This window comes from Molothrus aeneus, chromosome 4 (assembly GCF_037042795.1).
Source record: "Molothrus aeneus isolate 106 chromosome 4, BPBGC_Maene_1.0, whole genome shotgun sequence".
NCBI lineage: Eukaryota > Metazoa > Chordata > Aves > Passeriformes > Icteridae > Molothrus > Molothrus aeneus.
The window spans coordinates 1,418,225-1,445,025 of NC_089649.1; the positions used below are offsets into that span (position 1 = coordinate 1,418,225).

Genomic DNA, 26,801 nt, shown 5'->3' on the forward strand with positions numbered 1-26,801 from the left:
GCCGCTTCTTCGCCTCCGGGAGAATCGGCGAGCGGCAGCTTCCCAAAGGCAAAGATGCAAGCCGCACCATGCAGGCACAGTGTGGGCAGCATTCAGACTTAGAGAAAACAGTACTTTACCACTCTCCTGCCTTTTCCATGGTTATTCTATTGGAAAAGAACGAGTTTTGGACAACTACCTTTCATTCTTGCAAAACTCTTTGCAGACCTCCGTGCAAGCTTTAGAACAAGATTTTGGATGTTTTCTTTCCTGGCAGAGTTTCTCTTTGCAAGATATGGTGGAAAAGCTTTTTGCTGAGTGTAGAGCGGCAAGACACGCAGAAGACGCAGATACGCAGCTCTCCGAAGCTAAGTGCCGGTCCCGGGCTTCTTTCGGCACAAACTGCTCTCAGGAGCTCCCTGCGCTCGCCACAATGCTCTGTGTGCGAAGAAGCCGCTTCTTCGCCTCCGGGAGAATCGGCGAGCGGCAGCTTCCCAAAGGCGAAGATGCAAGCCGCACCATGCAGGCACAGTGTGGGCAGCATTCAGACTTAGAGAAAACAGTACTTTACCACTCTCCTGCCTTTTCCATGGTTATTAGATTGGAAAAGAACGAGTTTTGGACAACTACCTTTCATTCTTGCCAAACTCTTTGCAGACCTCCGTGCAAGCTTTAGGACAAGATTGTGGATGTTTTCTTTCCTGGCAGAGTTTCTCTTTGCAAGATATGGTGGAAAAGCTTTTTGCTGAGTGTAGAGCGGCAAGACACGCAGAAGACGCAGATACGCAGCTCTCCGAAGCTAAGTGCCGGTCCCGGGCTTCTTTTGGCACAAACCGCTCTCAGGAGCTCCCTGCGCTCGCCACAATGCTCTGTGTGCGAAGAAGCCGCTTCTTCGCCTCCGGGAGAATCGGCGAGCGGCAGCTTCCCAAAGGCGAAGATGCAAGCCGCACCATGCAGGCACAGTGTGGGCAGCCTTCAGACTTAGAGAAAACAGTACTTTACCACTCTCCTGCCTTTTCCATGGTTATTCTATTGGAAAAGAACGAGTTTTGGACAACTACCTTTCATTCTTGCCAAACTCTTTGCAGACCTCCGTGCAAGCTTTAGAACAAGATTTTGGATGTTTTCTTTCCTGGCAGAGTTTCTCTTTGCAAGATATGGTGGGAAAGCTTTTTGCTGAGTGTTGAGCGGCAAGACACTCAGAAGACGCAGATACGCAGCTCTCCGAAGCTAAGTGCCGGCCCCTGGCTTCTTTCGGCAGAATCCGCTCTTAGGCGCTCACCGCGACCGACCCAATGCTCTGTGTGCGAAGAAGCCGCTTCTTCGCCTCCGGGAGAATCGGCGAGCGGCAGCTTCCCAAAGGCGAAGATGCAAGCCGCACCATGCAGGCACGGTGTGGGCAGCATTCAGACTTAGAGAAAACAGTATTTTACCACTCTCCTGCCTTTTCCATTGTTATTCTATTGGAAAAGAATGAGTTTTGGACAACTACCTTTCATTCTTGCCAAACTCTTTGCAGACCCCCGTGCAAGCTTTAGAACAAGATTTTGGATGTTTTCTTTCCTGGCAGAGTTTCTCCTTGCAAGATATGGTGGAAAAGCTTTTTGCTGAGTGTAGAGCGGCAAGACACGCAGAAGACGCAGATACGCAGCTCTCCGAAGCTAAGTGCCGGTCCCGGGCTTCTTTCGGCACAATCCGCTCTCAGGAGCTCCCTGCGCTCGCCACAATGCTGTGTGCGAAGAAGCCGCTTCTTCGCCTCCGGGAGAATCGGCGAGCGGCAGCTTCCCAAAGGCGAAGATGCAAGCTGCAGCACACAGGCACAGTGTGGGCAGCCTTCAGACTTAGAGAAAACAGTACTTTACCACTCTCCTGCCTTTTCCATGGTTATTCTATTGGAAAAGAATGAGTTTTGGACAACTACCTTTCATTCTTGCCAAACTCTTTGCAGACCTCCGTGCAAGCTTTAGAACAAGATTTTGGATGTTTTCTTTCCTGGCAGAGTTTCTCCTTGCAAGATATGGTGGAAAAGCTTTTTGCTGAGTGTAGAGCAGCAAGACACGCAGAAGACGCAGATACGCAGCTCTCCGAAGCTAAGTGCCGGTCCCGGGCTTCTTTCGGCACAAACCGCTCTCAGGAGCTCCCTGCACTCGCCACAATGCTCTGTGTGCGAAGAAGCCGCTTCTTCGCCTCCGGGAGAATCGGCGAGCGGCAGCTTCCCAAAGGCGAAGATGCAAGCCTTACCACGCAGGCACAGTGTGGGCAGCCTTCAGACTTAGAGAAAACAGTACTTTACCACTCTCCTGCCTTTTCCATGGTTATTCTATTGGAAAAGAACGAGTTTTGGACAACTACCTTTCATTCTTGCCAAACTCTTTGCAGACCTCCGTGCAAGCTTTAGAACAAGATTTTGGATGTTTTCTTTCCTGGCAGAGTTTCTCTTTGCAAGATATGGTGGAAAAGCTTTTTGCTGAGTGTAGAGTGGCAAGACACGCAGAAGACGCAGATACGCAGCTCTCCGAAGCTAAGTGCCGGTCCCGGGCTTCTTTCGGCACAAACCGCTCTCAGGAGCTCCCTGCGCTCGCCACAATGCTCTGTGTGCGAAGAAGCCGCTTCTTCGCCTCCGGGAGAATCGGCGAGCGGCAGCTTCCCAAAGGCGAAGATGCAAGCCTTACCACGCAGGCACAGTGTGGGCAGCCTTCAGACTTAGAGAAAACAGTACTTTACCACTCTCCTGCCTTTTCCATGGTTATTCTATTGGAAAAGAACGAGTTTTGGACAACTACCTTTCATTCTTGCAAAACTCTTTGCAGACCTCCGTGCAAGCTTTAGAACAAGATTTTGGATGTTTTCTTTCCTGGCAGAGTTTCTCTTTGCAAGATATGGTGGAAAAGCTTTTTGCTGAGTGTAGAGTGGCAAGACACGCAGAAGACGCAGATACGCAGCTCTCCGAAGCTAAGTGCCAGTCCCGGGCTTCTTTCGGCACAAACCGCTCTCAGGAGCTCCCTGCGCTCGCCACAATGCTCTGTGTGCGAAGAAGCCGCTTCTTCGCCTCCGGGAGAATCTGCGAGCGGCAGCTTCCCAAAGGCGAAGATGCAAGCTGCAGCACACAGGCACAGTGTGGGCAGCATTCAGACTTAGAGAAAACAGTACTTTACCACTCTCCTGCCTTTTCCATGGTTATTCTTTTGGAAAAGAACGAGTTTTGGACAACTACCTTTCATTCTTGCCAAACTCTTTGCAGACCTCCGTGCAAGCTTTAGAACAAGATTTTGGATGTTTTCTTTCCTGGCAGAGTTTCTCCTTGCAAGATATGGTGGAAAAGCTTTTTGCTGAGTGTAGAGCGGCAAGACACGCAGAAGACGCAGATACGCAGCTCTCCGAAGCTAAGTGCAGGTCCACGGCTTATTTCGGCAGAATCCCCTCTTAGGTGCAAACCGCGACCGGCCCAATGCTCTGTGTGCGAAGAAGCCGCTTCTTCGCCTCCGGGAGAATCGGCGAGCGGCAGCTTCCCAAAGGCGAAGATGCAAGCCGCACCATGCAGGCACAGTGTGGGCAGCCTTCAGACTTAGAGAAAACAGTACTTTACCACTCTCCTGCCTTTTCCATGGTTATTCTATTGGAAAAGAATGAGTTTTGGACAACTACCTTTCATTCTTGCCAAACTCTTTGCAGACCTCCGTGCAAGCTTTAGAACAAGATTTTGGATGTTTTCTTTCCTGGCAGAGTTTCTCTTTGCAAGATATGGTGGAAAAGCTTTTTGCTTAGTGTAGAGCGGCAAGACACGCAGAAGACGCAGATACGCAGCTCTCCGAAGCTAAGTGCAGGTCCACGGCTTCTTTCGGCAGAAGCCGCTCTTAGGTGCAAACCGCGACCGGCCCAATGCTCTGTGTGCTCATTCTGTGTGTGTGTGGAATGTGTCCCTTGGAGTAACAGGACTTGTGCCAGGCCTCTGTCCTTCTTTGTGCATTGTGTGTGTGCTGTAGCATTTTGCCTTCTCAGGGACCCTTCAGGGATATCTCCTCTGGAGAGGAAATCCTGAATAATTGTGTGTATTTCAGCTAACAGCTTTGCATTGCATATGCTGAGTTCAAAGTACTCACTGGTCAGTGGAAACAGGTTACTTCCATAGCAGTTTGCTTTTCCAGGAAAAGGGAGATTTGATCTTTATTAAAGGGAACACCTGAGAGAATAGGAGGGAACTGGGGGAGAAGGTATTTCAAATGGCACAACATTAGGGACCTGTTAGGTATCTGGTCCTTGCACTTGAGTCAGTATGGGATCCTTGTCAGGGAAAAAGGCTCGTGACTGCAGGTGGTAGATGGAGCCCCTGTGGGATGTTCTGTGTTTTGTGACACTGCTTATACATTCCAGAAAAGAAGCAGCTGAGGAGTAGGGATGTTCCCTTATTGCACAGGCTGCTGCAGGGGCCCTCTGAGAAGGTTGCCAAGTTTTTTCTCATGGATGGGGACATGGAAGAGATCAGCAGTGATGTATGTATATCCTCACTTCTCAGAGCTCGTGGGGTTTTCCTCAGTGACCACAGTCAGTAGTGCCTTTCTTGTCTTCTCCTTGGTAGGTGGCTCAGTACATTTCATTCCATCTTTCCTTCTTGGAATCCATTCTGCACAGAATAAATGAAGAGGAGGAGCGGGAGATTCGACAGACAACTGCAAGGTAAACAGACACAAAATGAGGTGTCACAGAGTCCAGGGCAATCTGTAGAATTGGCTCATGAGGAGAACATATGGATGTAGCAGAGTGCAGGTGACTACACACAGAGTGGGGTCTTCAGAAAATTTGGACCCTCCGGGTAACTTCTCTTTATTTTGTTTGCTGTCTGCTTTCTGGGCCTTTGACTGGCTCGGTTGGTACTTGCTGCTGTTCCCTTGGAAAGGGTAAATGCAGTACCACACGTGATACCATTTTGGTTCTGTAGCATTTCAGCCACATCAGTGCCTGATGTTCCCTTAAAACTTGAGGTGAGTGATGGAAATCCCCCCAGCAAAAAGGGGGATTGTCCCATAGGTAGGTACAAGGCAGAGGAGCTGCATATTTGTGAGCCTCTCCTGAGTTCAGGAGCACTGAGAGGCTGCAGCAGCCACAGATCTGTTACTGCATGATGGGCTGATAACCACGTTGAATCCAAGTGTCAAGAAACATTTAGAAAATACTAGACTTGCCTGCATTGGGAAAGTGGGACATGGCCACAAAGGTTGGGAATGGACCCACATGTGAGCAGCAGGTTGGAATTTGGGCTGAAGGTTTGCAGAGGTTATTTCAATGCCTTCTCCCTCTCAGGTACACACGAGAGAAGAGGCTGATCCTGCAGCACCTGCGCAGTCGAAGCATTCAGAAAACAGAGACCACGGTGTGATGGGGCGGCCCTGGAGAGCACTGGGAATGCCCCTGGGAACGCCTGGGCTGCTGAAGGACAGTCCTGCTGCCTTCTGGGGTGGAGCTGAGCAGTGAGAGTGCCCCGTGGGAGAAGTCTCTCCTCACCATTAACCCCTGAAGCGCTGGTGTGCGGGCTGCAAGCACCCACGGAGATGCACGTTGCCCAAACTGCAGATGCTGGATCTGACTTGGAACTTGGGCAAAAACTCCCCTGAAAAGCCCAAGGCTTTAAATCCTGCTGATGTGTCACCTGGCACCAAGAGGCTGGCGTGGAAAAATGCTGCAATAACCAATGTGCTGATAGAAAATGTGCAAACTAGGAATATGGTTATCCTTCTGTTAAAGAAATGTTGTGTTATATTAGCAGAAAGCTTTTCAGTAGAGCCAAGTGGCAGAAGATATTTATGTATTTAAGACTGCAGGTAGGATTTCCATTGAAGTTATAAAACATCCATGCAAGATGCCTGAAATCCACGGGCTTCAGGCTGGTGGATGCTGAAACTGCTTAAGCTTTGAGCTGCTGTTAGAAAAACATAACTGGAAACCCTCCCACTTAGGAGCTGCTCAGCTCTTAGCAATGACAGGGAATTTATTGCTGAAATACCTCGTGCACTGCAAAGTAAGAACTGACTGAACACTGTGGGGTCCTGAAAGGCACCTCAGTGGTTTCTGTAGTTGGAATTGTTGATTGCATTCCTTCCTGAGTGTTCTGTTTGACGAGGAATGGAGGTGCTCAGTGAGAGGCTGCGTGTCACAGCCAGGGAGGGCTGGGCCCACGGCCTCCCCAGGGATGCAGTTTGGCTCCAGCCCAGCCCCACGCAGGGCACTGCAGCCCCTGTCAGGTCCTTCCTGGATGAGCTGTGTTCCATCTTAGAGCTCCAGTTACAGAGATGTAAATAAAATAGATCTGTGCACAGCTCCTTGTCCTCCTGCACTAGCTGGTTGTTTCCACCTGGTGTCTGTGCCTTACCTCAGCTGCTTTGTCTCATGCAGGTAACAAATGCTTGTGAGGGAGGAAAGGGATGTGCAGAACATGTGGCCTAGAAATTGTATGGAGTAAATCAAATTGTAAAACTTTACACTGCCCGAAATCCTGTTACTGGGATGGGAATTCAGAAAGTAAAGGTCAAGGTGCTGATATTGAAGCTCCTCAGGCTGCAGCAAGTGTATTATTTCAAACTATAGTTTATAATCCTGCCCAGGAGAATGGGGAAGGACAAGGGAGCACAGAGGGCAGAAATAACAATAATTCATGGTTAAGAGGTAGGAATTAAATAGGCCATTTTTGTCACCATCTGATGTTCAAGACTTGAATCCTTTTCAATTCTCTTGTCTTGCTGAATTGGGACTGAAAACTTTGGGCAGACATAAGTTTGGAGATAGGGCACAGAGCTGGTGCTGTTGGCCAGGATTTCAGGGTGAGTGCAATGGTGCTGTGACTCCTGTGGGGCTGGTTCTTTGTGAGTGCTGTGCTGTCTAAATGAACCATTTCTGACAAATAGAGGCAGGAGCAGAGGAAGAATCTCTTCCAAGGTATTCTGGGACACTCAAGGAAACACAGCAAGGACACACAGGTGACAGAGGAGAGGGGGGTCACTCAGGTTCAAACACGAAGCCATTAACCACAGAAACAGTGATTACAGTCCATATCTTACCTGAATTTGTGCATTTGATCTCATCTGCACTTCTACTTCATAAGCTTAGGATTTAAAATGCCTTTATTTGTTTTGTTCTGTGACTATTTGGGATAATATGATAACATTTCCTACCAGAAGGTGGTGGCTACAGCCAAACCCTGAATTTCCATCACTTAGCTGTCGGATCGGCGGAAGAAATGCAGCACATAATATGCGTGATCAACAAGTCTCCCAGTTTATTGAGATAGTTCACACATATTTATATTGGTGTTAATGAAGCTTATACATATTGCAAAGCTGAGCTCAATATTGGTTAATTACTTATCGGTCAACCACACCTGCTTCTATATTCTTATGGTTATTTTGTTACTACTTCTACATTCTTGTGGTTATTTTGCTGAAACTATCTCCATATTTCTGGCAAAAGATCCTCTCCCCCATCCTGATGTTGCAGCAAAGTCACATCAGTGATTGGACACTGACTGCTGACTCCTAGACTTGCTTTCTTCTATCTTAACCAGCGGTATCATGTCTACGTGACCTTTCTCAGCTAGCCAACTGTCCACAAAGCTCTCCACACTTAGCTTATTGTTTCAGTGGATTTCCTTATGGGGATTCAGCCTCTCTCTGACCTAAAGGTGGCTTTTTGTCACTTGGTTTGCTTTAAATGCTCCCTGTGCCCTTTGTGTCACTTGTCCAGCGAGGACTTTCCCAGGAACTGTGCAGCTCCTTTGGATGAGTTCTGGACCCTGGAAAAAGGAAAATCCCTGGGAGCATCAGTGTCAGGAGGGTGGCTGGTGTGTCTGTGACACGTTCAGTGCTCATTAAGCTGTGACTGCACTGGCGCTAATTAATGGGCACGAGAGCAGCAGGCCGGGTTCGGCTGAACTCGGCTCGGTTCGGCTGAGCTCGGCCGCTCGCTGCATTCGGAGCTCAGCTCGGTTCGGTTCGACCGACCCCGTAATGTTCAGGTTGGTTCGGCTGATCTCGCGTTGGTTCGGCTTATCCAGTTCGGTTGGGCTTATCTAGTTCGGTTCGGCTGAACGCGGTTTCGTCCCGTTCCGTTCAGTTCACCTCAGCTAAACTCGGATCGATTCGGCAAATCCCGGCCAGAGTCGGCCCTTCGGGTACGCTCGGCTGTTCTCGGCCACACTCGGCTGTCGGCGGCTCCACTCGGCCACACTCGGCTCTTCGGCCGTACCTGACTCTGCTCCGCGGTGCAGTGGCGGTCGGTGGCGGGGCCCCGCTCCCCGGCCTGAGCCCCGTGAGGGGACAGAGCGCTGGGACAGCCGCCTCAGCCCGGGTCACCCTGTCCCTGCCCGGCCCCGCGTCCCCCGGAGCGCGCCCTGCAGCGCAGAACGCGGCCTTTGGGCCAGGAGCGGGGACAATGCCCTTGGCTCGGCAGCAGTGCCGGGAGGCAGCGGGCGGTGCCCTCAGGTGAGCGGCCGGAGGGGAGGGAGCTGGGCCGGGGGCACCGGGGCCGGGGCACCCACAGGGGGCCGGGGCTGCTTCGGGCGCTGCTGCGTGGGACCCGCTGTGGGTGGGACGGGTCTGTCCCGGGCCTTGCGGCTCTCTGGGATCGTGTTCCGTGGAATAAAGCTGGGGCTCGTCCCAGCTGCGGGGACAGCGCTTTATTGTGTGAGAAACAAAGTTCACTCTTTAGAATTTTTACACGTTTGTTAAGGGATAAAAGGCAGCGCTGGGGTGCTTGGCTGTTTGCCAGGAGCACTCGGTTACCTTAAACCGTGTTCTCTATATTGTGTTACATTGCAGTGGTGTGAGCATATTCATTATAGTTTATACATATTCAAACAGTCCTTTGAGTTTAGATGTTCTTTTGCTTGGTTTTAACCTTCATGCCATCTTGTGGATTAAACCAATATATTTTATTTCTTCCTGTGGTGCCATCCTGTTTTATTTTCATTCCCTCCTTATTTGATGACGAGGGTCAATAAAGTTTTCCTTTTTTTTCGGTGCTCTGGTTTCTGTTTCTGTTATCTTGTGTTTCAGATAAGATTGTCCCCAAATGTGGGAAATCACCTGATTATCTGACACCTTTTCTGAGTTCCTTACATGTAAAAGCATTTTAACATTTCACAGTCTCTATTATGCTGCAGTCTAAAATAGTATCTATTACACTGCTATTTATAAAAGCTATGCAGGGCATACATGAACTGACAGATTATACTTTATCAAGAGCAGTAGTTACAGATTGTACTCTCTCAGGATTTTTGTGGTCAATAATACCGTGCCAGAGCTAATAGATAAGTGCCAAAGGCAATAACTGCATTTGTTATTTATATTTCTGGGGTGGGCTGAGCTCTGTTTTCCGGGAAGCAGTGGGATGGGTGTCCCTGTGCCCACCCCCCTGGGTCCCAGAGAGAAGCTGCTCCTGTGGCTGCAGCTGAGGGGCAGTGGGAAACCTGAACAGTCCTGATGGAAACCGATGCAAAACCAGGTTTTGTTGGGTTTTGGACTTGCCATTTTCCCCTGATCCGTGTGTTTTGCCTTAGGAAACAGGAACTGGGCACCAAGACATTTTGTTAGCCTAGAAGGGACGAGTTTATTTGTGTTTATTTCCTGAGCCACCTGGAACGATTTGGGTCTCAGTTGGCACCTGAGAGCCTCCTTCTGTGTCCTGGGTGGGGTGGTGGCTATCAAAGGGGTAAAAGTTGGAGCAGAAGGGTGGGTGTAGAGGAGAGCAGTGGCTCTTTGGGGATTTGCATCTGGAAAGGGCCCTCAGTTTCCTGATGGGAGCCCTGGAAACAGAGCTGAGAGTCCCTGAGCAATGAGGATGGTGCAGCTGGAGTGCTGAGAGTGCAGAGGCTGCAGTGGGTGTTGTCTGCTCGGTCTCCCGATGTCCCATCTCTGATGCTGGGCTGGCACCCAGGCACCTCCCAGGTCTGGACACCCTCAGGGCAGGGGTGGTTTTGAAATGTTTTAAATGCTGCAGCAGCTCCCTCAGCTTGGATGAGTGTGAGGATATCCAGCGCTTCCTTAGGGCTTGGAGCATGGCAAGGGTGCAGGGCTCATGGTCAGTCTTGTTTAAACCCTTGCAATAGCAAAATATTTTAAAACAGAGACTTTGAGGAAATAACATCGGTGAGTCTGTTGCAAGGATAGGTACAAGCTGTCTTTATTAAAGATCCACACTGCTGGATGTTGTGTCAGAGCACTCTGGGGACAGAAGGTGTCCCCAAAGCTTCATTAACCCCTTGTTTTCTGCTGGTAGGGCAGGGTGTGAGCCCAGCCTCAGGGGCTGTGTGGCTCATCCTGCCTGGAGCAGGGACACCCCGTGAGGCTGAGCCACAGAGGTTCAGTTGTTGGAGCAGCTGGGGATCTCTTTGTGCCTGGGAATTGTTGTTGCTGCGTTCCTGTCCCAGCTGCAGGGTTCCCTCAGAGCCTGTGCCCTGCAGCAGCACTGGGAGCTCCTGTGCTGGGCAGGGAGCAGCTCTGGCCTGGGGCTTTCAGTCCCATCAGCGTCCATTGAAATCCAGCGTTTGTTTTACTTCCATCGGCCTCTCTGCTGTGCCACCCTCGGTGCCAGGGGACAGAGCTGTGGGGAGGCTCCATCCCATCTGTACCAAGTGCTGCCAGCGCTTCCAGCAGCACTGCTGGGGCATCAAGGGCTGCCTTTGGAGCCTGGCTTTCACAGAGGGTTACACACTCTGCCCTTCAGCATCCAGCTGCATCCTACAGCTGGATAGTTCAGCTCGCAGGGAGCAGAGTCAGCTCTTGGGCCCAAACCAGGTTTTGTCCCACAGAGAGCGACTGAGCTTCCTGAGGTAGCACACAGATGTGCACTGGCCTTTGGGGCTAATAGTGGGTGCTGCCAGGTGATTGTGATAAGGTTGAGCTGAAGCTTTCTTAGAAAAGCCATCAGCTGTAAGGAGAATCTATGGAAAACAGGTGGCTGGTGCACTAGCTGGTAGTAGGTCCTGGGCTTTTCTTCTTCTTCTCTTTAACCTGTTCTTAAGAGGACCCCAAAACTGCAAAATCGAAAGGAAGGGGGATGTGCGAGTGAAAGTTGCTTTTCATTTTTTGAAGTGTTGCTGTGGATTTTGGTGTATCAAGTGGCACTACCAAAACAGCATTGGAATAACCAAACTTCAGGACTCTGCACTTAATTCCTTGAATGTGTTTGTGTGGGTGCAGGAAATGCCAAATCCCAAGGCAATTCCATGTCTGTAACTTCAAGTGCAACATCTTTAAAACCAAGTGCTCAGTGTGGGCTTTCCACGTGGATGCAAATGGTCAAAGGCCTTTCTTGTGTCCCAAAAGCAAAAACCCTTTCTCTGTGAGGTTTTGGAGGGGATTCTCTTTGGGATTTCTTGTGATGCAGCATCCTGGGTGTCCCTTCCTTTGTGCAAAGTCCAATGGTAAAGGATGGAATGGCTGACACGTGGGGTCTGGGATAAAAATGGTTCTGTTAAAATTGGGCAGAGAATGCAATAAGAAAAATGAGCATCCTTTTATTGTCTGAAATAGTCAAGAATAAAAGTGCTGGAAAAGGACACGTTTATGTTTGAATTGGTGTCACCTCTCATGGATAAAACCCCATAGTGAGCAATCAGAGCAGAAGTATGAGAGCTGGGATCCTTTGACTTCCACAGTGGACTTAATTTTCTTTTTCTCCTCTCTTTCAGGGCAGGAAAAATCATCAAACTCCTCCCATCTTTGCCAAAAGCTTTGGTGTTTAAGCAGCCAAAGGCAAGAGGCCTCAGCACCAGGGGTCTGCACTGGAGGGCTCTGGTCCTGCCCATGCTGTGGGGTGAGTCAGAGGGACACAGGGCTCCTCTTTTCCTCTCTGCTGGGATTAACTGCCATGGGAATGCCATTGCTGACAGCCCAGCCCCAGCTGTGTCTGCTGGAGAAGGGCAGAGGTGAAGAGACAAATGCCAGAGTTCCCTGGGGATGCTGGAGTTGTGGTGTTGGCTGGGCCCTGAGGGGCAGGTTGGGCATTGTCTGTGCACCCAAGGACTGCTCTGGGGGTTCGGGAGCTCTCAGTGCATTCCCAGCTCTGCCAGGGCTGGCAGCCGGTGCAGGGCTGGGTGACAGCCTCTGCTCGGGCCGGGGGCAGGCACTGGCCCTGGCACAGATGCAGGGGCCGGGCTGGGAGGATTTGGGAGCAATGGGAGGAGAATGAGGGATGGTGCTGGGCACAGGGGTCAGCCTGTGCTCGTGTCAGCACAGCCCTGCAGGGCCCTGGGATCTGGGAACAGCTCCAGCTCTCCTGGTGCCCAGGGATGGGCTCTGAGGGACTGGGTTTACCTGTGGCTTTCCAGGTCAGCAGGAACAAGGGCAATGTGGTGCCAGAGCTGTGGCCCATCCCATCAGGCTGTATTTCCCTCTGGGAAAGCAGAACAGTCTCTGGGCTGAGGTGAGTTTCCTGCAAGTGCTTAGAATCCAGGGGAAAGGGAGTTCAGGAATTGCATCTGCTGCTGGGAACAATGCCTTAGGCTTGCTTAGTTTGTGTCTGTGAGAAGTGGGCTTGGGCTGGAGAGGTGCTGTTGGCAACAAAAGATGGAGTCAGTCCTCTCCAGGGATGTGCAGTGAAGGACTGAGTGGGAGGGAAGGGGAGTATTTAGAAATGATATCAGCATTTCTCCCAAAATTGGGGTGCAGCAGTGATGGGGGTGGTTGGGTTTGCTCTGGGCCTTGTTATTCCTTGTGCAATTTTTCAATTCTGTTGCATGATTTACTGTTCAGTGCCTTTCTAACAAAAACTGACAGAAATTTAGGTTTAGGATTAGAACTTAGGTCCATTCACTGCAAAATCTTGCCAAGGCTGGAGGACTGGGATGATGGCTGCTCTCAGCAAAGGTCACTTATTAATGCTGTGTCAGATTTCCCTCAGTGCTGGGCAGGAAAGGTGAGGGTTTGGATCAGGAATTCTGCAAACAAGGCCTGGGTGATTGTTGATTTGTTTTGTTTTGTGCCAGCCCTGAGCCAGGGCTGGCACAGGGAATTGTGCAGGTACTGATCTGGCACCGGAGCTGCTGCCCTTTGGAGCCATTTTAAAGGTATGATCATAGAACATTTTGGGGGCTGTTTTCAGAACTCTGGGTTTCAGAACTCCTGTCCCCAGCCCGTTGCTAACCCTGAGACATCTGCTCTGGTTTCAGGCTGTCCTTGCTGGAGCAGCCTGGTCCCTGCCATCCCCAAGCCCTGAGACACAGAGGGAGCCCTGTCCCAAGTGGCCTTTGGCACCTTGTCAGGAATGTGGCAGCAGCCCCGGGAGCAGGCTGGAGGTGAGAACTGGGTGCTTGAAACTGAGGAGTGCTTATCTGGGGCTGGGGGGAAGGGGGAGGAGTTTCCATCCCCCCTGGAGCTTTCCTGCTGGGATGGGGCAGCACAGGGAGCAGAATTAATTGTGCACCTCCCACGGGCATTGCTGGCCTTGGTGTCTGTGTTGTGCCATCAGACCGTGGCACTTTGCTGCTGTCACTGCCACTGCCACCCCAGCTGGGGGCTGTGCCCTCCTGCCAGCCCCACACAGGAGCTCCAGGGGTGCCTCTGTGCTCTGTTGGGAGCGTTTGCTGGGAATGTGCCTCAACCCTGGGAGTGTCCCTTTGTCCCTGGGCTGCCAGACAGAGCTTTGGGCTGCTCAGGCTCAGAGTTAGATTGCCAAAGGCCCTGAGAGGGAGCAGCACAGGGAGGGTGCTCAGAGAGGGGCTGGCAGAGCCCAGCTGGCAGGCTGGGCTGGGTGCTGCAGGTGGGTGTGTGTGCACTGCAGGGAGTGAATGTCCCCTTCCCTAACCAGCCCTGCAGATCCCAAGGGCTCCTAGAGCAGGATTTTATTCCTTACTTCCCTTTGTGGAAATTCATTCTCCAAATTGCCATGAGCAATTCTTGGATTTCTCTAGGAGAAAACCTCCCAGCAGAGACAGATTGCAATGGAGGCCAGAGTTGTGTTTGGAGCAGGGAGTGCTGAGAGCTGCGTCTGCCTGTGCTGCCACAGCCTGACCACAGCCACATGGAACAGCCTGGGCAAAGGGACTGGGGGAATTGCTGATGCCCCAGTGAGAAGAACACAAACTCACAGCCATTCAGCCTGACAGTCCCCTCCACCCAGAGCTCAGCACACATCCTCAGAGGTAAGTCCAGCAGCTGAAGGAGAAAAAAACCACAGAAGAAAAATGTGTTTTATTTTGCTCTAAAGTTATTTCAAGTTGTTATTAAAGCCTAACCAACATTTGCTCTTGATTTTGGTTGGGTGAATAACAAGCAGTGGGCATAGATGATGCCATTCATGTAGCTGAAAACCTGGTGTAATCTAGAGGGGATGCAAGAACTGTTTGTGTAGGGAAATGTGAGGGGATGTCAGGGGGAGTGAGGTGGCATTTTGGAGGGAATTGCTGAGGTAATTGAAGGGAGACCAGCAGACAATTTCCCTGGGAAATCCGAGGCCCCTGGGGCCCACAGCCAGGACTCTCCAGGGCTAAGGGGTCAGCACTGGAGACTCACTGTGTCCTCCTTCCTTGGCAGCAGCCAGCAGGGAAGGGAGAAGAGGATCCCTGTGGGATGAGACTGGAGAGAGCGAGCAGAGGAGCAGCCTCGGGCTGGAGAAAGACAAAGGGACCAACATGGTGTCACCAGGGCACCTGTGAGGAACAGAATGGACACTTGGAGGCCACATGGAGGTGAGGAGTGGATGGTTTGGGGCAAAATGTGAGTTAATCTCCAGAGAGATAAGTAGGGGATATTTAGGAGGGAAAAGCTGAGGTGATGAGTTCACCCAGCCTGGCACAAGGTGTGTTTGCACAGGCTGGGGCCAGAGGTGAAGGTCAATCCAAAGCCAGCCCTGCTCAGCCTCTAAATCCCAGGATAAGTCGTACAGGCTGCCCACTGAGGGATTAAAAATACATAAAAATGAAACCAAGAGCATTAATGAGAATCCTGGGAATCCCATTAACTTGTTGTCAGAACTCCTAACACAGTTTTGAGCTTTGATGACAAGAATGCATTTCTTTATTTGGATTATTCACTGTGTGGGATATGGGGTTTATTTGGATTTTAAAGCCCTCATGGTGGCCCTGACACTGCTCAGGAGCTGGTAGGAAAAGCAGAGTCAGAGCTCCTGGCAGGCACAGGGATGTTTTCCCCCATAGTGGATTGTGGAGGAATTGTCTGGGACCTGGATTGTCCCTCTGGCTGATGCCACTTGCTGTGGTTTGTATAATTCCATACATTTAATTCCCAAAACATCCCAGCCCAGGGGTTTGAGCTGACAGGGCAGGACAAAGATTGTTCTCTGTGTGGTGCCCAGATTTGGGGTTCCCTGTCAGCTGTGCTAGATCTGATGAATTATACCCATAGCCCCAACTTCCCTGCTCCGTTGCCACTGCAGTAACCTCACAGTGCCCCATGGAGTGTGGGTATTCCCATGCAGAGCTGCTGCCTTGGACAGCAGCTGTGTCAGGAGCCAGCAGAGCTTCCAAGGAGGCTCAGCAGCACAGGGACAAGGACAGGGTTCTATTCCATAGAACTGGCTATTTAGAACCCTCACCCCAATGGTGTCCCTGGGCTCACTGGACAGAGCTGCCTGGAATGGAGCTGATTTCACTCCCCTGAGCTCCAGGATGGAGAAGATGCAGTTGGTGTTTTAAAGCAGGAGAAGGCAGTGGCCAGATGTGCTCCCAGCCTGTGCTGAGGCAGCCCCTGTGCCCAGGTGGGGACATCTCTCCCTGCAGAAGCTCAGCTCCTTTCAGAGCCTCAGCAGTGGCCTCTACAAATTCTTTTCTCTCAGGAAAGGGATGTGCATCTCTGTCTTCAGCACACCTCCAGTGGGACCTACCTGTGAAAGCTTTCCATGACATCTGCACTTCCAGCTGGATCCCTGGAAAACTCCAAACTCCATCCCACTGATTTTCAGGTATCTCTGAGGGCTACTGCCTGGGATTTAATATCTGTGGGGGAAGATTGCCTTGGCTTTAATGCTGCTGATGGATGATGGCCTCAGGCTGGGGAGGAGGGAAGGGATTTGGGGTGGCTGGGACATAGCTGGCAGCTGTGTGGCAGCTCTGAACCAGGAATTGCTGTGTGAGCCCCTCTGCAAAGGGCCCTTGCCTCCATTCCCAGTAATGCCAGCTGCTCCTTGGGGTCCTTCTGGGCTGTTGGTGGTCTCTGTCCAGGCTGAAGCATTTCCATGTGCCTGGTCAGAGCAGCCCCTGGCCGAGGAGCCACGGTGCAGGCACAGCTCCTCCCCTGCAGATCCCAAAGACACGAGGTGCTGCTTGCCTTTCAGGAGCTTCTGGCCTCCTCCTGCCCTGCACTCCCAGCCAGCTGGGACACACTGAGGGAACACCAAGGAGCATCGCTGGCAGCGAGCAGGAGAGACACCAAGGCCTCTGGGCCAGAAAAACAGCCCTGGCCTCAGCAGCCATCATCGTTTTGACCTGGCAACACTCACCTGCAGGAAACACCCCCACCACTCTCCAGAAGAACTTTGGCCACGGAGCAAGGTAACCCTCAGGACTTGTCTTGTTCCTGGGGAAACAAAGGGACATTGTGTGAGCACATTTACAGCTGCTGGGTAAATCCTGGAAAGGGCAGAAAAACCAGGGTTATGGGGAAGAGTTTGGTGCTGACATGTTGGGTGCCAGCCAGTTCTGCCCTACAGCCATTGCAGGGGCTGGTGTGTAAAGCAGCATTAGCAGGAGGGAAGGAGCTGCATTTGTAGAGGAGTTCTCTTACTGGCAGCAGTCATTCCCATCCCTCACAGGACCTTTGGAACAACCCTGGGATTGGCTCAGGTGTTTGTAGCAGGGTGCTGAGAAGACCAAAATTCTGTGTTCATTGTGCAGCTGGTCCGGTCACTCCTCAGCATTGATGTTCCTCACAGCTCTGGAAATAAAGAACTAACAGTTTCCACTGGTTTTTTAACACTGGGGGTTTTTCCCTTGTGTTTCCCCGGGGCTCCAGTCCCACACCAGGCACAATCAGAGCAGGGGCAGCAACACCTCGGCCCCAGCGGCCGTCCCAGAGCGGCTGCTCCCGGTCGGGGCGCTGCAGCCCCCGGGGGTGCGGACACGGAGCAGGGGCTGCGGGCGCTGTGGCTCGTAGGGGAGCGCGGTGCTCGTGGGGTTACCGGGCCGGGGGGGCTGCGGGGCGGCGCCGTGTCCGCCAGGGGGCGCCCCGCGGGGCGGGCAGTGGCGCTGAGCGAGCGGCGATGCCGATGGGGTCCCGGGGCCGGTACGGGCGGTCTCCGTGTCCTTCCTGCTTCCTGCCACGATCCAGAGGCTGCTCCCGAGAAGCGTCATCCTCCTGGCGGGCATGGAAGTGGCACAGCACCGGTTCCCTACCGTCGCAGCCGGAACATGCCTAGAGCCTCAGCGGGACCCAGCCCTGCACTGGCTGCAGCCGGAGCGGCAGCGCCTGTCCCGGAGCAGCTTTTCCCGCCCGTGGCGATGCCGGTCCCGATCCCAGCCCCAATGCCACCTCGATCGTCTGGCCCCAGCACCCGTACCCTGCCTGCCGAGGAAGAAGCAGCTCGACCCGACTCCCGCAGGAAATACCGGCAGGAACAGGACTAGAATCCCTAGGCCCAGATCCCGGTCCGATCGGAGTGCCTTGGGCCCCACGCAGCACCAGCAGCAGTCCCCGACCCCGATCTCCGTACAGCCCCGGCGGTGTGGGGCGGTGTGTTGCACTGCAATGGGGGCACCCGCAGAGTGGGTCCGGCCCCGTGTGGGGACCCCAGCGAGGGCGGGGTCGCCGGGCTCCGGCCCTCAGGGCTTTATTATTGCCCGGCACCCCGAGCCCCGCGGCTGCGAGGAAAGGAGAGGGGAGGATGGGGACACAGGAGAGATTGGGGGTGGTGAGGACGGGGAGGGAGAGGGGTCGGAGTGAGGAGGGAAGCGGGAGAGGAAGGGAAAAGCCGAGGGGGGAGAAGAGCGACGGTGGAGAGAGGAGGAATAGAAGGGAGTAGCGGGAAAGGGACAGAACGGGAACGAGTAGGGGGGTCGGGTTTGGGAGGAGAGGAAAGGAGCGTTTCAGGGGGAGAGGGAAGGGGGAGAAAGAAAGGGAATGCGCGGAGAAGGAAGGAGGGGTAGAGAGAGGGACAGAAGGGGAGGCCGAAGTCTCCGCGCCTTACCTGCGGAGCCCGCACAGGGAGCTCCCGTCCCCACCGTGCTCTGAGTGAGCAAATGGCGGCCGAGGGAATTTCCGGGGTCTAAATCACCTCGGCCCCGCCCCGTGCAGCCGCCCTGGGGCCCCGCGCACCTGAGCCACGCCCGCCCTGCACACCTGAGCTGCCCCCGCCCCTGGTACCGCCCCATGCGCCGCCAGGCACCGCCCCTGGTACCGCCCCCTGTTCTTTCAGGTACCGCCCCTCACACGTATTCCTGCCCCGCCCCCCGCACCGCTTTCCCGCGGCCACGCGGGGGCGCTGCGCTCGCACCGCGCTCCGTGTCCGCCAGAGGGCGCCCTGCGGGGTCCCAGCCTCACACGGCGGCTCGGCACCGGGGAACGGCCGTGATCCCGCACCCGGCAGCGCCCCGTGCCCGCGGCCATCCCGGGCCCGAAACCAACCGATCCCGGGCCCGGTGCCGCTTTGATCCGCCCACCGGGGGAGAGGCGGCACCGCCCGGGACCCCCCGGCAGACTACAGCAGTGCTCGGCCCCCTCACTCCTGGCCGCCGTCGCGGCCCCGCCGCAGCATCCTGTGCACGGTGTGGTCCCCTCGGTAAGCCCCCTATAGGGCCAGCCCCGGGGCTTCCCGCTCCGCCCCCCCCGAGCGGCCGACTCTCCCTCCCTTGCCCCGGGCCGCAGCCCCGTGGGGCTCTCGCCCGCCGCGCCCCTCTGGAACCAGCGGGGCTGGATCGCCGTGACCGGGACCTTCCTCTCCTCGGTGTCCAGCTGCTGCATTTTTCCCATGCCCGTTGCCTGCTTCTTGAAGTAGGTGAGACCTGTCCGACCGCTGGGCTCATTTACGTACTCGGTACCCAGGGAGCTGCCCACTCTGCCCAGTACTTGCTCCAAAGCTTCCAGAGGCACCAGAGCTGACCAACAAAGAGCTGAGTGGCAAGGAGGTGGCTCTCCATGCCACCAGGTGAGTGGTACTGCCTTTGTGCAGGTTACAATCCCAAAATAAAACCATTTGGATTGGAAAAGACCCCTGAGATTGATCCCGGTCAGTTCCTGACCCTTCCTTCTCCCCTTGTTTTGGTGATTGAGGAGATAGTCCTCAGTTCCCTCCGGAGTGCAATCCCAGGGAATCCCAAAGGAGCCGCAGCCCAGCCCTCCCCCGAGGTGCCTTCACCTCCAAGTGCTGCTCTGTGCACCGGCCCCGGCTGAGCTCAGAGCTGGGGGAGCCCCGGGAGCAAGCAGGGATCCAGGGGCCCGGAGGGCAGTGGCCAGTGGGGGCCCAGCGGACCCAGACCTTCTGGCCACTCTCTACGTCCAACCACTCCCCCAGGTATCCCAAAATATGCTTCAGTGGGTCCAACACTAGGGTGTCAGGGAGCCCCTTTTATCACCAAACTGATTCTGGGATCTTGGTTCCATCAGACAAGACTTGGCACATGATGAGGGAAAACAGACATGAGCTCTCCCATAAATGCATAAAGTTACTTTATTTTCAGTATACATTTATTTAATTTTGAAAAATATAAATGCTAAAATATCTCATCATCTTCATCTTTTGATTCCATAAAAGTCACAATAGAAAGCTTCATAAAACTGTAAAATACTATAATGTTATAAGGAATTTCATTTTTTATATTACTGGAAAAAAAAATCACTTTAATATGTTTGAAATGTTTTCTGCTTTTTTTCCTTTTAGTTCCACCATCTGATCCACTTCATTTCATCCTAAGTCCTTGTTCCCTCCTCCAAAGAAAGCACGGACTTAGGAGAATTAAGAACAAGAATAAAAGTATCTCAAAGTGCGACTCGATTCCAACAGAGATACAAAGGTGCAGCAGCCCCGGGAGGGAGCAGCGCAGGCCGGCTCCCCGTGGGCTGGGACCTGGCATTTGCTGGGGGAAAGTAATTTTTGACGGCTGCCTCTGATCTTGGAGGGCTTTGGGTCAGGCTCCACACTTATTCCCTGAAGCGCCCACCCAGAGTCTTCCGACAAAACACCTAATTTGGATCGAAAGGACGTTCTGGTTACTCTCCAAGGCCTGCAGAGAACCTTTGCTGCCACGCTGCAGTTCCTCCCTGCCGCCAGAGGGGGGCGCTTCTCATGCAGAGCCTTTGTCCTGTCGGCAGCGCTGCCCTCAGCGCAACACAAAAAAACGCAACACAGAGAAAGATCTAGAACAGCAGTCAGGACACTTCAAGTGTATTTAACACGGTTCAGAAGAGAAGACCTCATTTTTGGGGAGACAGATCACCAGGCAGCAGCAGCTGGAAGCTGTGCCCATGGAACCGAGCAGGACAGCCCCTGCGACCCACCTGATGGCACCTCTCCTGTGGGATTGCTGCACATGCTCGGTCTGGGCAGGACGTGCAGCAATCCCCCACGCAGCTCCTGTGTGCTCCACAGGCCATGCTCCAGCCTGTGTCCCCACAGGGCGCCAGCACTGGTATCCACCAAAGGATGGAGAGCATTGGCTAAAGCTGGCATCACACTTGCCAAGTTACCTGGCCTCCAGCAGCAGGAGGGATCCCAGAGCTGCTCCTCTTCAGGCCTTTCCCAAGTTTTCCCAGCATTTTCAGAGCAGGTTTCAGCTGGGTTCCTGAGATACCCAACACAGATTTAATGGAAACTGAAGGGGAGACCCCTCAAGGGCGAGCAGGGGCTATACAGAGGTGGTGGCTCCTGTGTGGGAGCAGATGCTAAAATTTGGCATTTAAGGTCTCAGCACCATCAGAAATTCCTCTTGACTTCACCAACCCAGACTTTGGTTTCACAAGGACCAAGTGGCAGCATGTGCCCATCCTCTGTGATGGGATTGTCTCCATCAGGGAATTCACCTCGAGAGCTGGGGTACTTTTTCTTCTTGTTCTGTTTTTTATTTTTGGACGAAGCTTTTCGTGTGTTCCCCATGTCCTGGTGAAGCCCAGTTTCCCAAAGATGCCTTTAGATGCACATACCAGTATGAACATGCTGCAGAGAGGAAAACCTCTCCCCTGATGTGATGTCCACTTGCTTGGTTGCACCTCAGAATCCTGGGATGCCCATGCCTGGCCTGCTGAGTCTTGCTGCATTGCTGGTGTGGGGCAGAGCAGCCAAGGTGCAGGGTCAATTCTGCAGATGGTGGAACACAGGGCTGGGATGCAGGAGGATGTTTGTGAATCTGAGTGTCAGGATGAACATCCCAGCAGGCCATCTTCATTTTCCTCCTCGTGCACTGTGCCCGAGGCACACCTTGGGTCTTCTCACTGCACATTCAGACACACTGGTGTTCCAAGAAAACCACAGAGCCATCCCAGGTCAGAAATCAACAACAGGGATAGAACCAGCAGCTGTCCATTCATGCTCTTCTAAGATCACAAGAGATTTAAGTCTCTTTCACAGCAGGGATTGCTCATTACAAAAAACTCCAAGAACCAACTTAACCCTAAGAAAAACAGATGCTTCGGAGCACAAGGTGTTAATTGAACTGATCCAGCCCTATGCCACATCCTGGAGATTGCAGTGTGATGTTGTGGGTTTGTTTCTTGTAAAAATCACATTATATATGGTACAATACATTTTTTACAGAAAGCCTGGCATCTAGAAATAAGAGGTAGAACTACTCATAACTATATGTTTCCTGCTGCAGGAAAAAAATTCATTTTTCTTTACAGTAATTAAAAAAAGGTTAAAAAAATTGTCAAAAAAAAAAAGTCGTAGGTTAGGCCCCCATAATTTAAACAAAATAATCTAGGAAAATAACACTCTTCCATGTACCTGACGGATTAAGTCCATTAAAGTGTTTCTTTAAAAAAAATTGCATAGGAAAGGGACGTTTCCAAACATGCTACAGCGATGGCAATGGTCTGTCTGTGCTGGGAGTGAAGTACCTTCTTTTTTACCTACACGAGGGTTAGCAGCACGTTCCAGCAGTGGGAGCAGACACGGAATGAGCCTGGAGGTCAGCTGGGCTCTGCAGACAGACAGACAGCGGCTCCCGGCGTTCCCGCGGGGCTCAGGCGGGCCCGGAGCGCTGCTGCCCCCGCAGCCAGGCAGGAGGAGTCCGGGAAACACCGAGGGCGTGGGCAGGGAGGGGCAGGGCGGGCTCCGTTACCTTCGCCGCTGGGAGCAGGGAGCTTCTCAACATTTGGCTAGTGACAAAATGAATTGGTAAAAGATCGGACAGACAGACAAATTACAAAGTAGTTTCTGTTCCCTTGCTCCTCCAGAAATAACCATTGTCTTCAGGCTCAAGTTCTATTCTAATTTGAGGCACAACTTTTACTGGAGTTCGTGGAGGGCTGCAAAGAAGAAGACAGACAAAGTCAGAGCAGCACAAATGCTAGGCTTTGGGAATGCACAGCCAGATTTCAGGTAAGGCCCACACACAGATAACCTGAATGAGCTGCTCTGAACACTGCTTGGACACTTCCAGGGATGGGGCATCCTGGTGCTCCACCCCAGGCCGTGACAACACCCCTCAGCTGCCACTGAAATAATCCAGGCATCGCTGCTGGGATGAATTTCAGTGCCTGTCTAACAGCTGTAAGCACAGACACATCTTTGGCATTTCAGAGGAATAAACTTGCCTTGCTCCACATCACAGTTCTGCTGCTGGGAGGCCCAAGCTGGCCCCAAGGGACTGGACTCTGAGCACTTATTACTTGCTGCAGTTTAAGGTTATTCTTTACTCTGTTTTCCACCACAGATATGGAAAAATGGATTATTTCCCCTTGGCAACAACTCTCTGGGCTACCCCAGTAGCTCCTCATCTTTCTCCTGGTCTGATTCCCAAACCTGTTCTCAGTGCAGCAGCCAGGAGGCCAGGGAAGCTGCCAGGTCTCTCACAGGTTCTCCACTCCCCATCCCCAGCCCTGCCAGGAGCTGGAGTAACTGTGGAATCAACTTGTTCATGATCACCTTGGGAGGCAGCAACCCAGTGCAGGGAATGTTCTCCAAGTGTTTTATTTTAAGAGTCCCCTGGAGGAAATTTGCTGTGTTCTGAGGGGGGCAGAGGTGCATTTTGGGGTGCTTACCTTGGCATGGCGTGTGATTGAAGGAAGGGAATTGTATCAGCACGATGTGTGGCGTTCAAGGAATGTTGGTGATTTTTCTCCTGGGGGAAGAAAGCCTGGGTGTCACTGCTGCACACCCACTGTGCAGTGCCTCCAGCCCTGCCTCAGCTCCCCCAAATCTATGGGCCAAGCTCTTTTCCTGCTAGCTGCCAGATGGATTTACAGCTTGGTGAGGAAGCTCTGCATTCCCTTCTCTCCTCTGAGGTGACACCCCTGGGGTGCCAGCAGCCCCATTCCCAGGAGTTCCCCCCTGTTTGGGGCCTGACACTTACCTGGGACCTGTCCCCCTGGGTTACCCCCCTCTGTCACACCCAAGTCCTTGGGAGACACAGGGTGGCTTCCCTCTGCTGACTCTGTGGGAGCCATGTTCTCTGGGAATGACAGTCCTGGTCCTGCTCTTGCTGCAGGAAAGCTGCTGTCAGTGGCACTGCCAGGAATATGCCCTGGATCACAGTTACACTCAAGCACAATCCCACAGTGGTGCTGCATTCCAGTTTTTTGGGTTTTTTTGGTATTCCAGTGGCCTGATATGTTTTATTTTTTATTTTGCATTGCTTTTAATTAGAAAGCAGCAAATAAAATACTGGATTATAAAAATGTATAAATACACAAACCAACTACAGTTCAGCCCATGGCTGATTTTATCTGTTCCATCTCCAAGGGCATCCCAAGAACCAGGCTGATGCCACAACTAACTATTTTAGCCCTTAAGATGTTGGAAAAAAGGCATCTGATCCTGAAATCCTGAGTAACAGTATTTAGGATGCAGTTTGTTTTTAGTATCAGGAATGCACTAAATACATGGAATGAGGAGGATATGAGGTTGCCTGTGGCTGATTTTGGATGATGTGCTGACATCAGCAAAACATTGAGGATATCCAAATAGCCAAGAAAATGCTTCCTTTCCAATGTTTTTATTTTATATCCCAAACTCTTTTAGATACAGAGTGTCTCTGTATCTAAAAGCCACAGGGTAAGGCTTACCATTCCCTGAGGGCTCTATATGCTACCAAAAGGAAAGGAACCTGGCTTCCAACTCCTAAGACCCATGGATAATTTAAGGATCTAAAGATGTGAGGGGTTAGATCCTGCTCCTAGGAAGCACTGGCCAGGCAGTAGCACTATTTTATTTAGTTTGTACTTCTCCCCTCCCCCTCAGAGGAAAAGGGCATTTGACACCCTTAGTATGTTAAAAAGTCATCCCAAAGGCAAAACCACCAAGGTCCGCTGTGATTCCTCACTTTTAAAAGAGGAAAATGTAAAGTGGGAATGACTGAAAATAAAGATTAAGTTAACCAATTACAGCTATTAACATCAGAAATTAAATCCTAAAAGAAGAGCACAAACCACCTAAGAAGGGAAATATGTTAATGGCCAACTGATCTCTGCCTGTGCAGCTTAATGACACAAATAAATAATTACTCTGTTAAATGCTGATTTTTGCAACTGCTTGGCACCTAGGGGAACAAACAGTGACAGGACAGCAATGCAAATCCAGAACACAAGGCTCAGTGGAAAAAAAAAATAAACCCCACCATCAGCAGGTTAACACCAAGGGGGAGAGGGAGAGGAGAGGAAGAGAGAGTGGGTGGCCAGGAGACCTGTCAGGAGCTGGAGAAAAGCACTTAAACTGGAGGCACCAGAAGGAATAACATTGACTTTGTAACCAGCAAAGGAAAAAAAAGCTCACAAAAGCAAAATCTGTCATAAAGCAGGGGCCTGGAAATTAAAAAGGAGAGGGAAAAAAAAAGAACAAGAGAATACTTCTGAAGTAAAAGGAAAGATTAAAAATTATTTTAAAAATCACTAAATAGACACAAATATAGTTTTGTAGTGCAAGTGAGAGTCAAGCAGGCATGCAAGAGCTTAGTTCTACTCACTGTCAGCAGGTTTGCTATCACTTAGGAAAGGTTCCTGCTCCATGATGTCCATTGGTATTTTAATACTTGGGACTTTTTCTGAGTAGGGGCAGTCAGACTGTGAAAGAAACGTGTAGAAGGTCTTAGAATATTCCCACTGCTCTCTCCCTCATTGTCTCCCACACATTAAAATTATCCTTCACACAGTTCTGTAGGAACAGGTAAAAGAAAAGAAGGGAAAAGAGAAAAGCATCCTCCAGCATAGCTGCCTGATGGAGTCCACTGGTTCCCCACTGCATCCCACTTGCCTTGATTACCCTCATACTCCAAAAATAAAACAGAAAAGAATCATCCTGTGGGATTGTAAATTGTAATACATCTCCTCCTTTCCCACCCCACCGTCAATAAAAGACACCATCCCCTTCTGCCTGGAGTCAGCTGCAGGAAATAGAGATGGAAAATTCATTTGTGGGCAGACACAGCAGGGCCCTGGCTGCTGGAAAAGCTCCTCCAAACCCTTCATCCTGCTGGGATTCTTGTAAGAGCCCTTGCTTGTTCCCAATTGCTCCACAGGGCCCAGATATGACATGGCAGAGGCTCCTTACATCAGACTGGCTCAGCTCCCTCTTTAATGCAAGTGGAGTCAACCCCAGTCTTAGTTACAGCTCTGGTTCAGCAATTGTAGAGCCCTTGGAAGAATTCTGTAACCCTGGCCCAGCCAGAGAAACAGCAACCAGCTCAGGATGGGGCACAGGGAAAAGCTGGAGTCCCCCAGAGCTGGGGCACCAGCAGGATTTCACCCCCACTGCCTTCTATCACCCACCTGCTTTGGCTCAACAGGAGTGCTTGGAATTGTTTGGCTTTTTTAAAAATAAAGGGAACTCCTCAAAGCCAAGGAAAGGCTGTTACTGCCTAAGTTGGCAAAGGCAGGAAGGTGGGATTTGCCAGAAATGTTGGGACATCTTTGTTCCTGAAGAGAACCAGACCCACAACAACAGGGTAGAGGGAGGAGACCTTCCAGTCAGGGCAGGAAAACACTAAGGAGGCCAGAGACTGGCTCTTCCTGGATTATTATTCTTATTTTTAATTTATTTTTTAACATAACTGATATCCAGTGCCTTATTTCATACTCCAACATCAAGATGTTTCCTCAGGACTATTTTTATGAGGCTGAGGGACAAGCAGAACTCAAAGAAAGCACAAGCAACACCCAGCAACTCCCTTGGCTGAACTCAGATCCATGCATTGGATCCCCAGATCCCACAGGATTGACTCTGGGGGTGGATATTTCTGGAAGGCAAAGGATGAAAATGATCCAACCAGTAATTGCCCAGTGCTGTATGTTCAGGAAGCTGGGAAAAGCAAGTGCTGAAAAAAACCAGCAAGAGTTAAGGACCAATATTTTGCATAAAATATCTTACCCATTAGATTAATTACTGTACCTGGAATTCAGGAAAAGCCTGGGAAGAGAGGAAATACCTTAAAACAGACAGGAGAGAGGGAAGCCATGGCTGGGGATACACTGCTGGATTCACACCAGTCAGGAGGAGAGGATGGAGCCAAACCATTGCTGATTCCTCAGCAGGGCCCCTTTTACTCTCATCTGGGTTTACTCAAGGGTGCTAAAGAAAACCCTGGGAGCTGGAGCAATGATGGGACAGGGCAGCTTGCTGTCTCAACTAAAAGCCAGTCCTCCCAGCTGTTTTTCCTGCTGTGCTAAAAGCTTTCCCAGCTTCAGGTGACCTTACCTCTCCCTACAGCCCAGGAAAGGGACATGAGCAGAAGAAGTGAC

At 51.7% G+C, this 26,801-nt stretch overlaps 2 protein-coding genes and 2 long non-coding RNA genes across 6 annotated transcripts in view; 2 read left to right on the forward strand and 2 right to left on the reverse strand.

Moving 5' to 3' along the window:
• LOC136555832 (ras association domain-containing protein 6-like) overlaps positions 1–5,415 on the forward strand; it is a 44,694-nt gene extending 39,279 nt beyond the window's left edge. Inside the window, exons 4-8 of the mRNA XM_066548864.1 lie at positions 4,038–4,064; positions 4,191–4,202; positions 4,351–4,469; positions 4,556–4,653; positions 5,278–5,415. Of these exons, the coding sequence (XP_066404961.1) occupies positions 4,038–4,064; positions 4,191–4,202; positions 4,351–4,469; positions 4,556–4,653; positions 5,278–5,353 (332 nt within the window). The 3' untranslated portion in view covers positions 5,354–5,415. The remainder of the gene's footprint in view (positions 1–4,037; positions 4,065–4,190; positions 4,203–4,350; positions 4,470–4,555; positions 4,654–5,277) is intronic.
• A 7,194-nt stretch (positions 5,416–12,609) lies between these two features.
• Positions 12,610–16,895, forward strand: LOC136556268 (uncharacterized). Of its 2 annotated transcripts, XR_010783608.1 has the most exons (7): positions 12,610–13,033; positions 13,136–13,261; positions 13,877–14,107; positions 14,499–14,653; positions 15,760–15,885; positions 16,258–16,474; positions 16,735–16,895. It is a non-coding gene; the product is annotated as an uncharacterized lncRNA (long non-coding RNA). The 2 variants fall into 2 exon arrangements; XR_010783607.1 differs by having other exon boundaries at positions 16,258–16,895.
• Positions 14,142–18,217, reverse strand: LOC136556269 (uncharacterized). Its single transcript, XR_010783609.1, has 6 exons — positions 18,106–18,217; positions 17,479–17,661; positions 16,707–16,856; positions 16,423–16,499; positions 15,808–16,305; positions 14,142–14,614 (listed from the first exon to the last, which is right to left on the reverse strand). It is a non-coding gene; the product is annotated as an uncharacterized lncRNA (long non-coding RNA).
• A 4,046-nt stretch (positions 18,218–22,263) lies between these two features.
• Positions 22,264–26,801, reverse strand: part of SLC4A4 (solute carrier family 4 member 4) — a 114,383-nt gene continuing 109,845 nt past the window's right edge. For both annotated transcript variants that reach the window (XM_066549371.1, XM_066549370.1), the window contains exons 24-26: positions 25,031–25,127; positions 23,112–23,191; positions 22,264–22,376 (exon numbers count right to left, since the gene is read on the reverse strand). In XM_066549371.1, the coding sequence (XP_066405468.1) occupies positions 23,148–23,191; positions 25,031–25,127 (141 nt within the window). In that variant the 3' untranslated portion in view covers positions 22,264–22,376; positions 23,112–23,147. The remainder of the gene's footprint in view (positions 22,377–23,111; positions 23,192–25,030; positions 25,128–26,801) is intronic.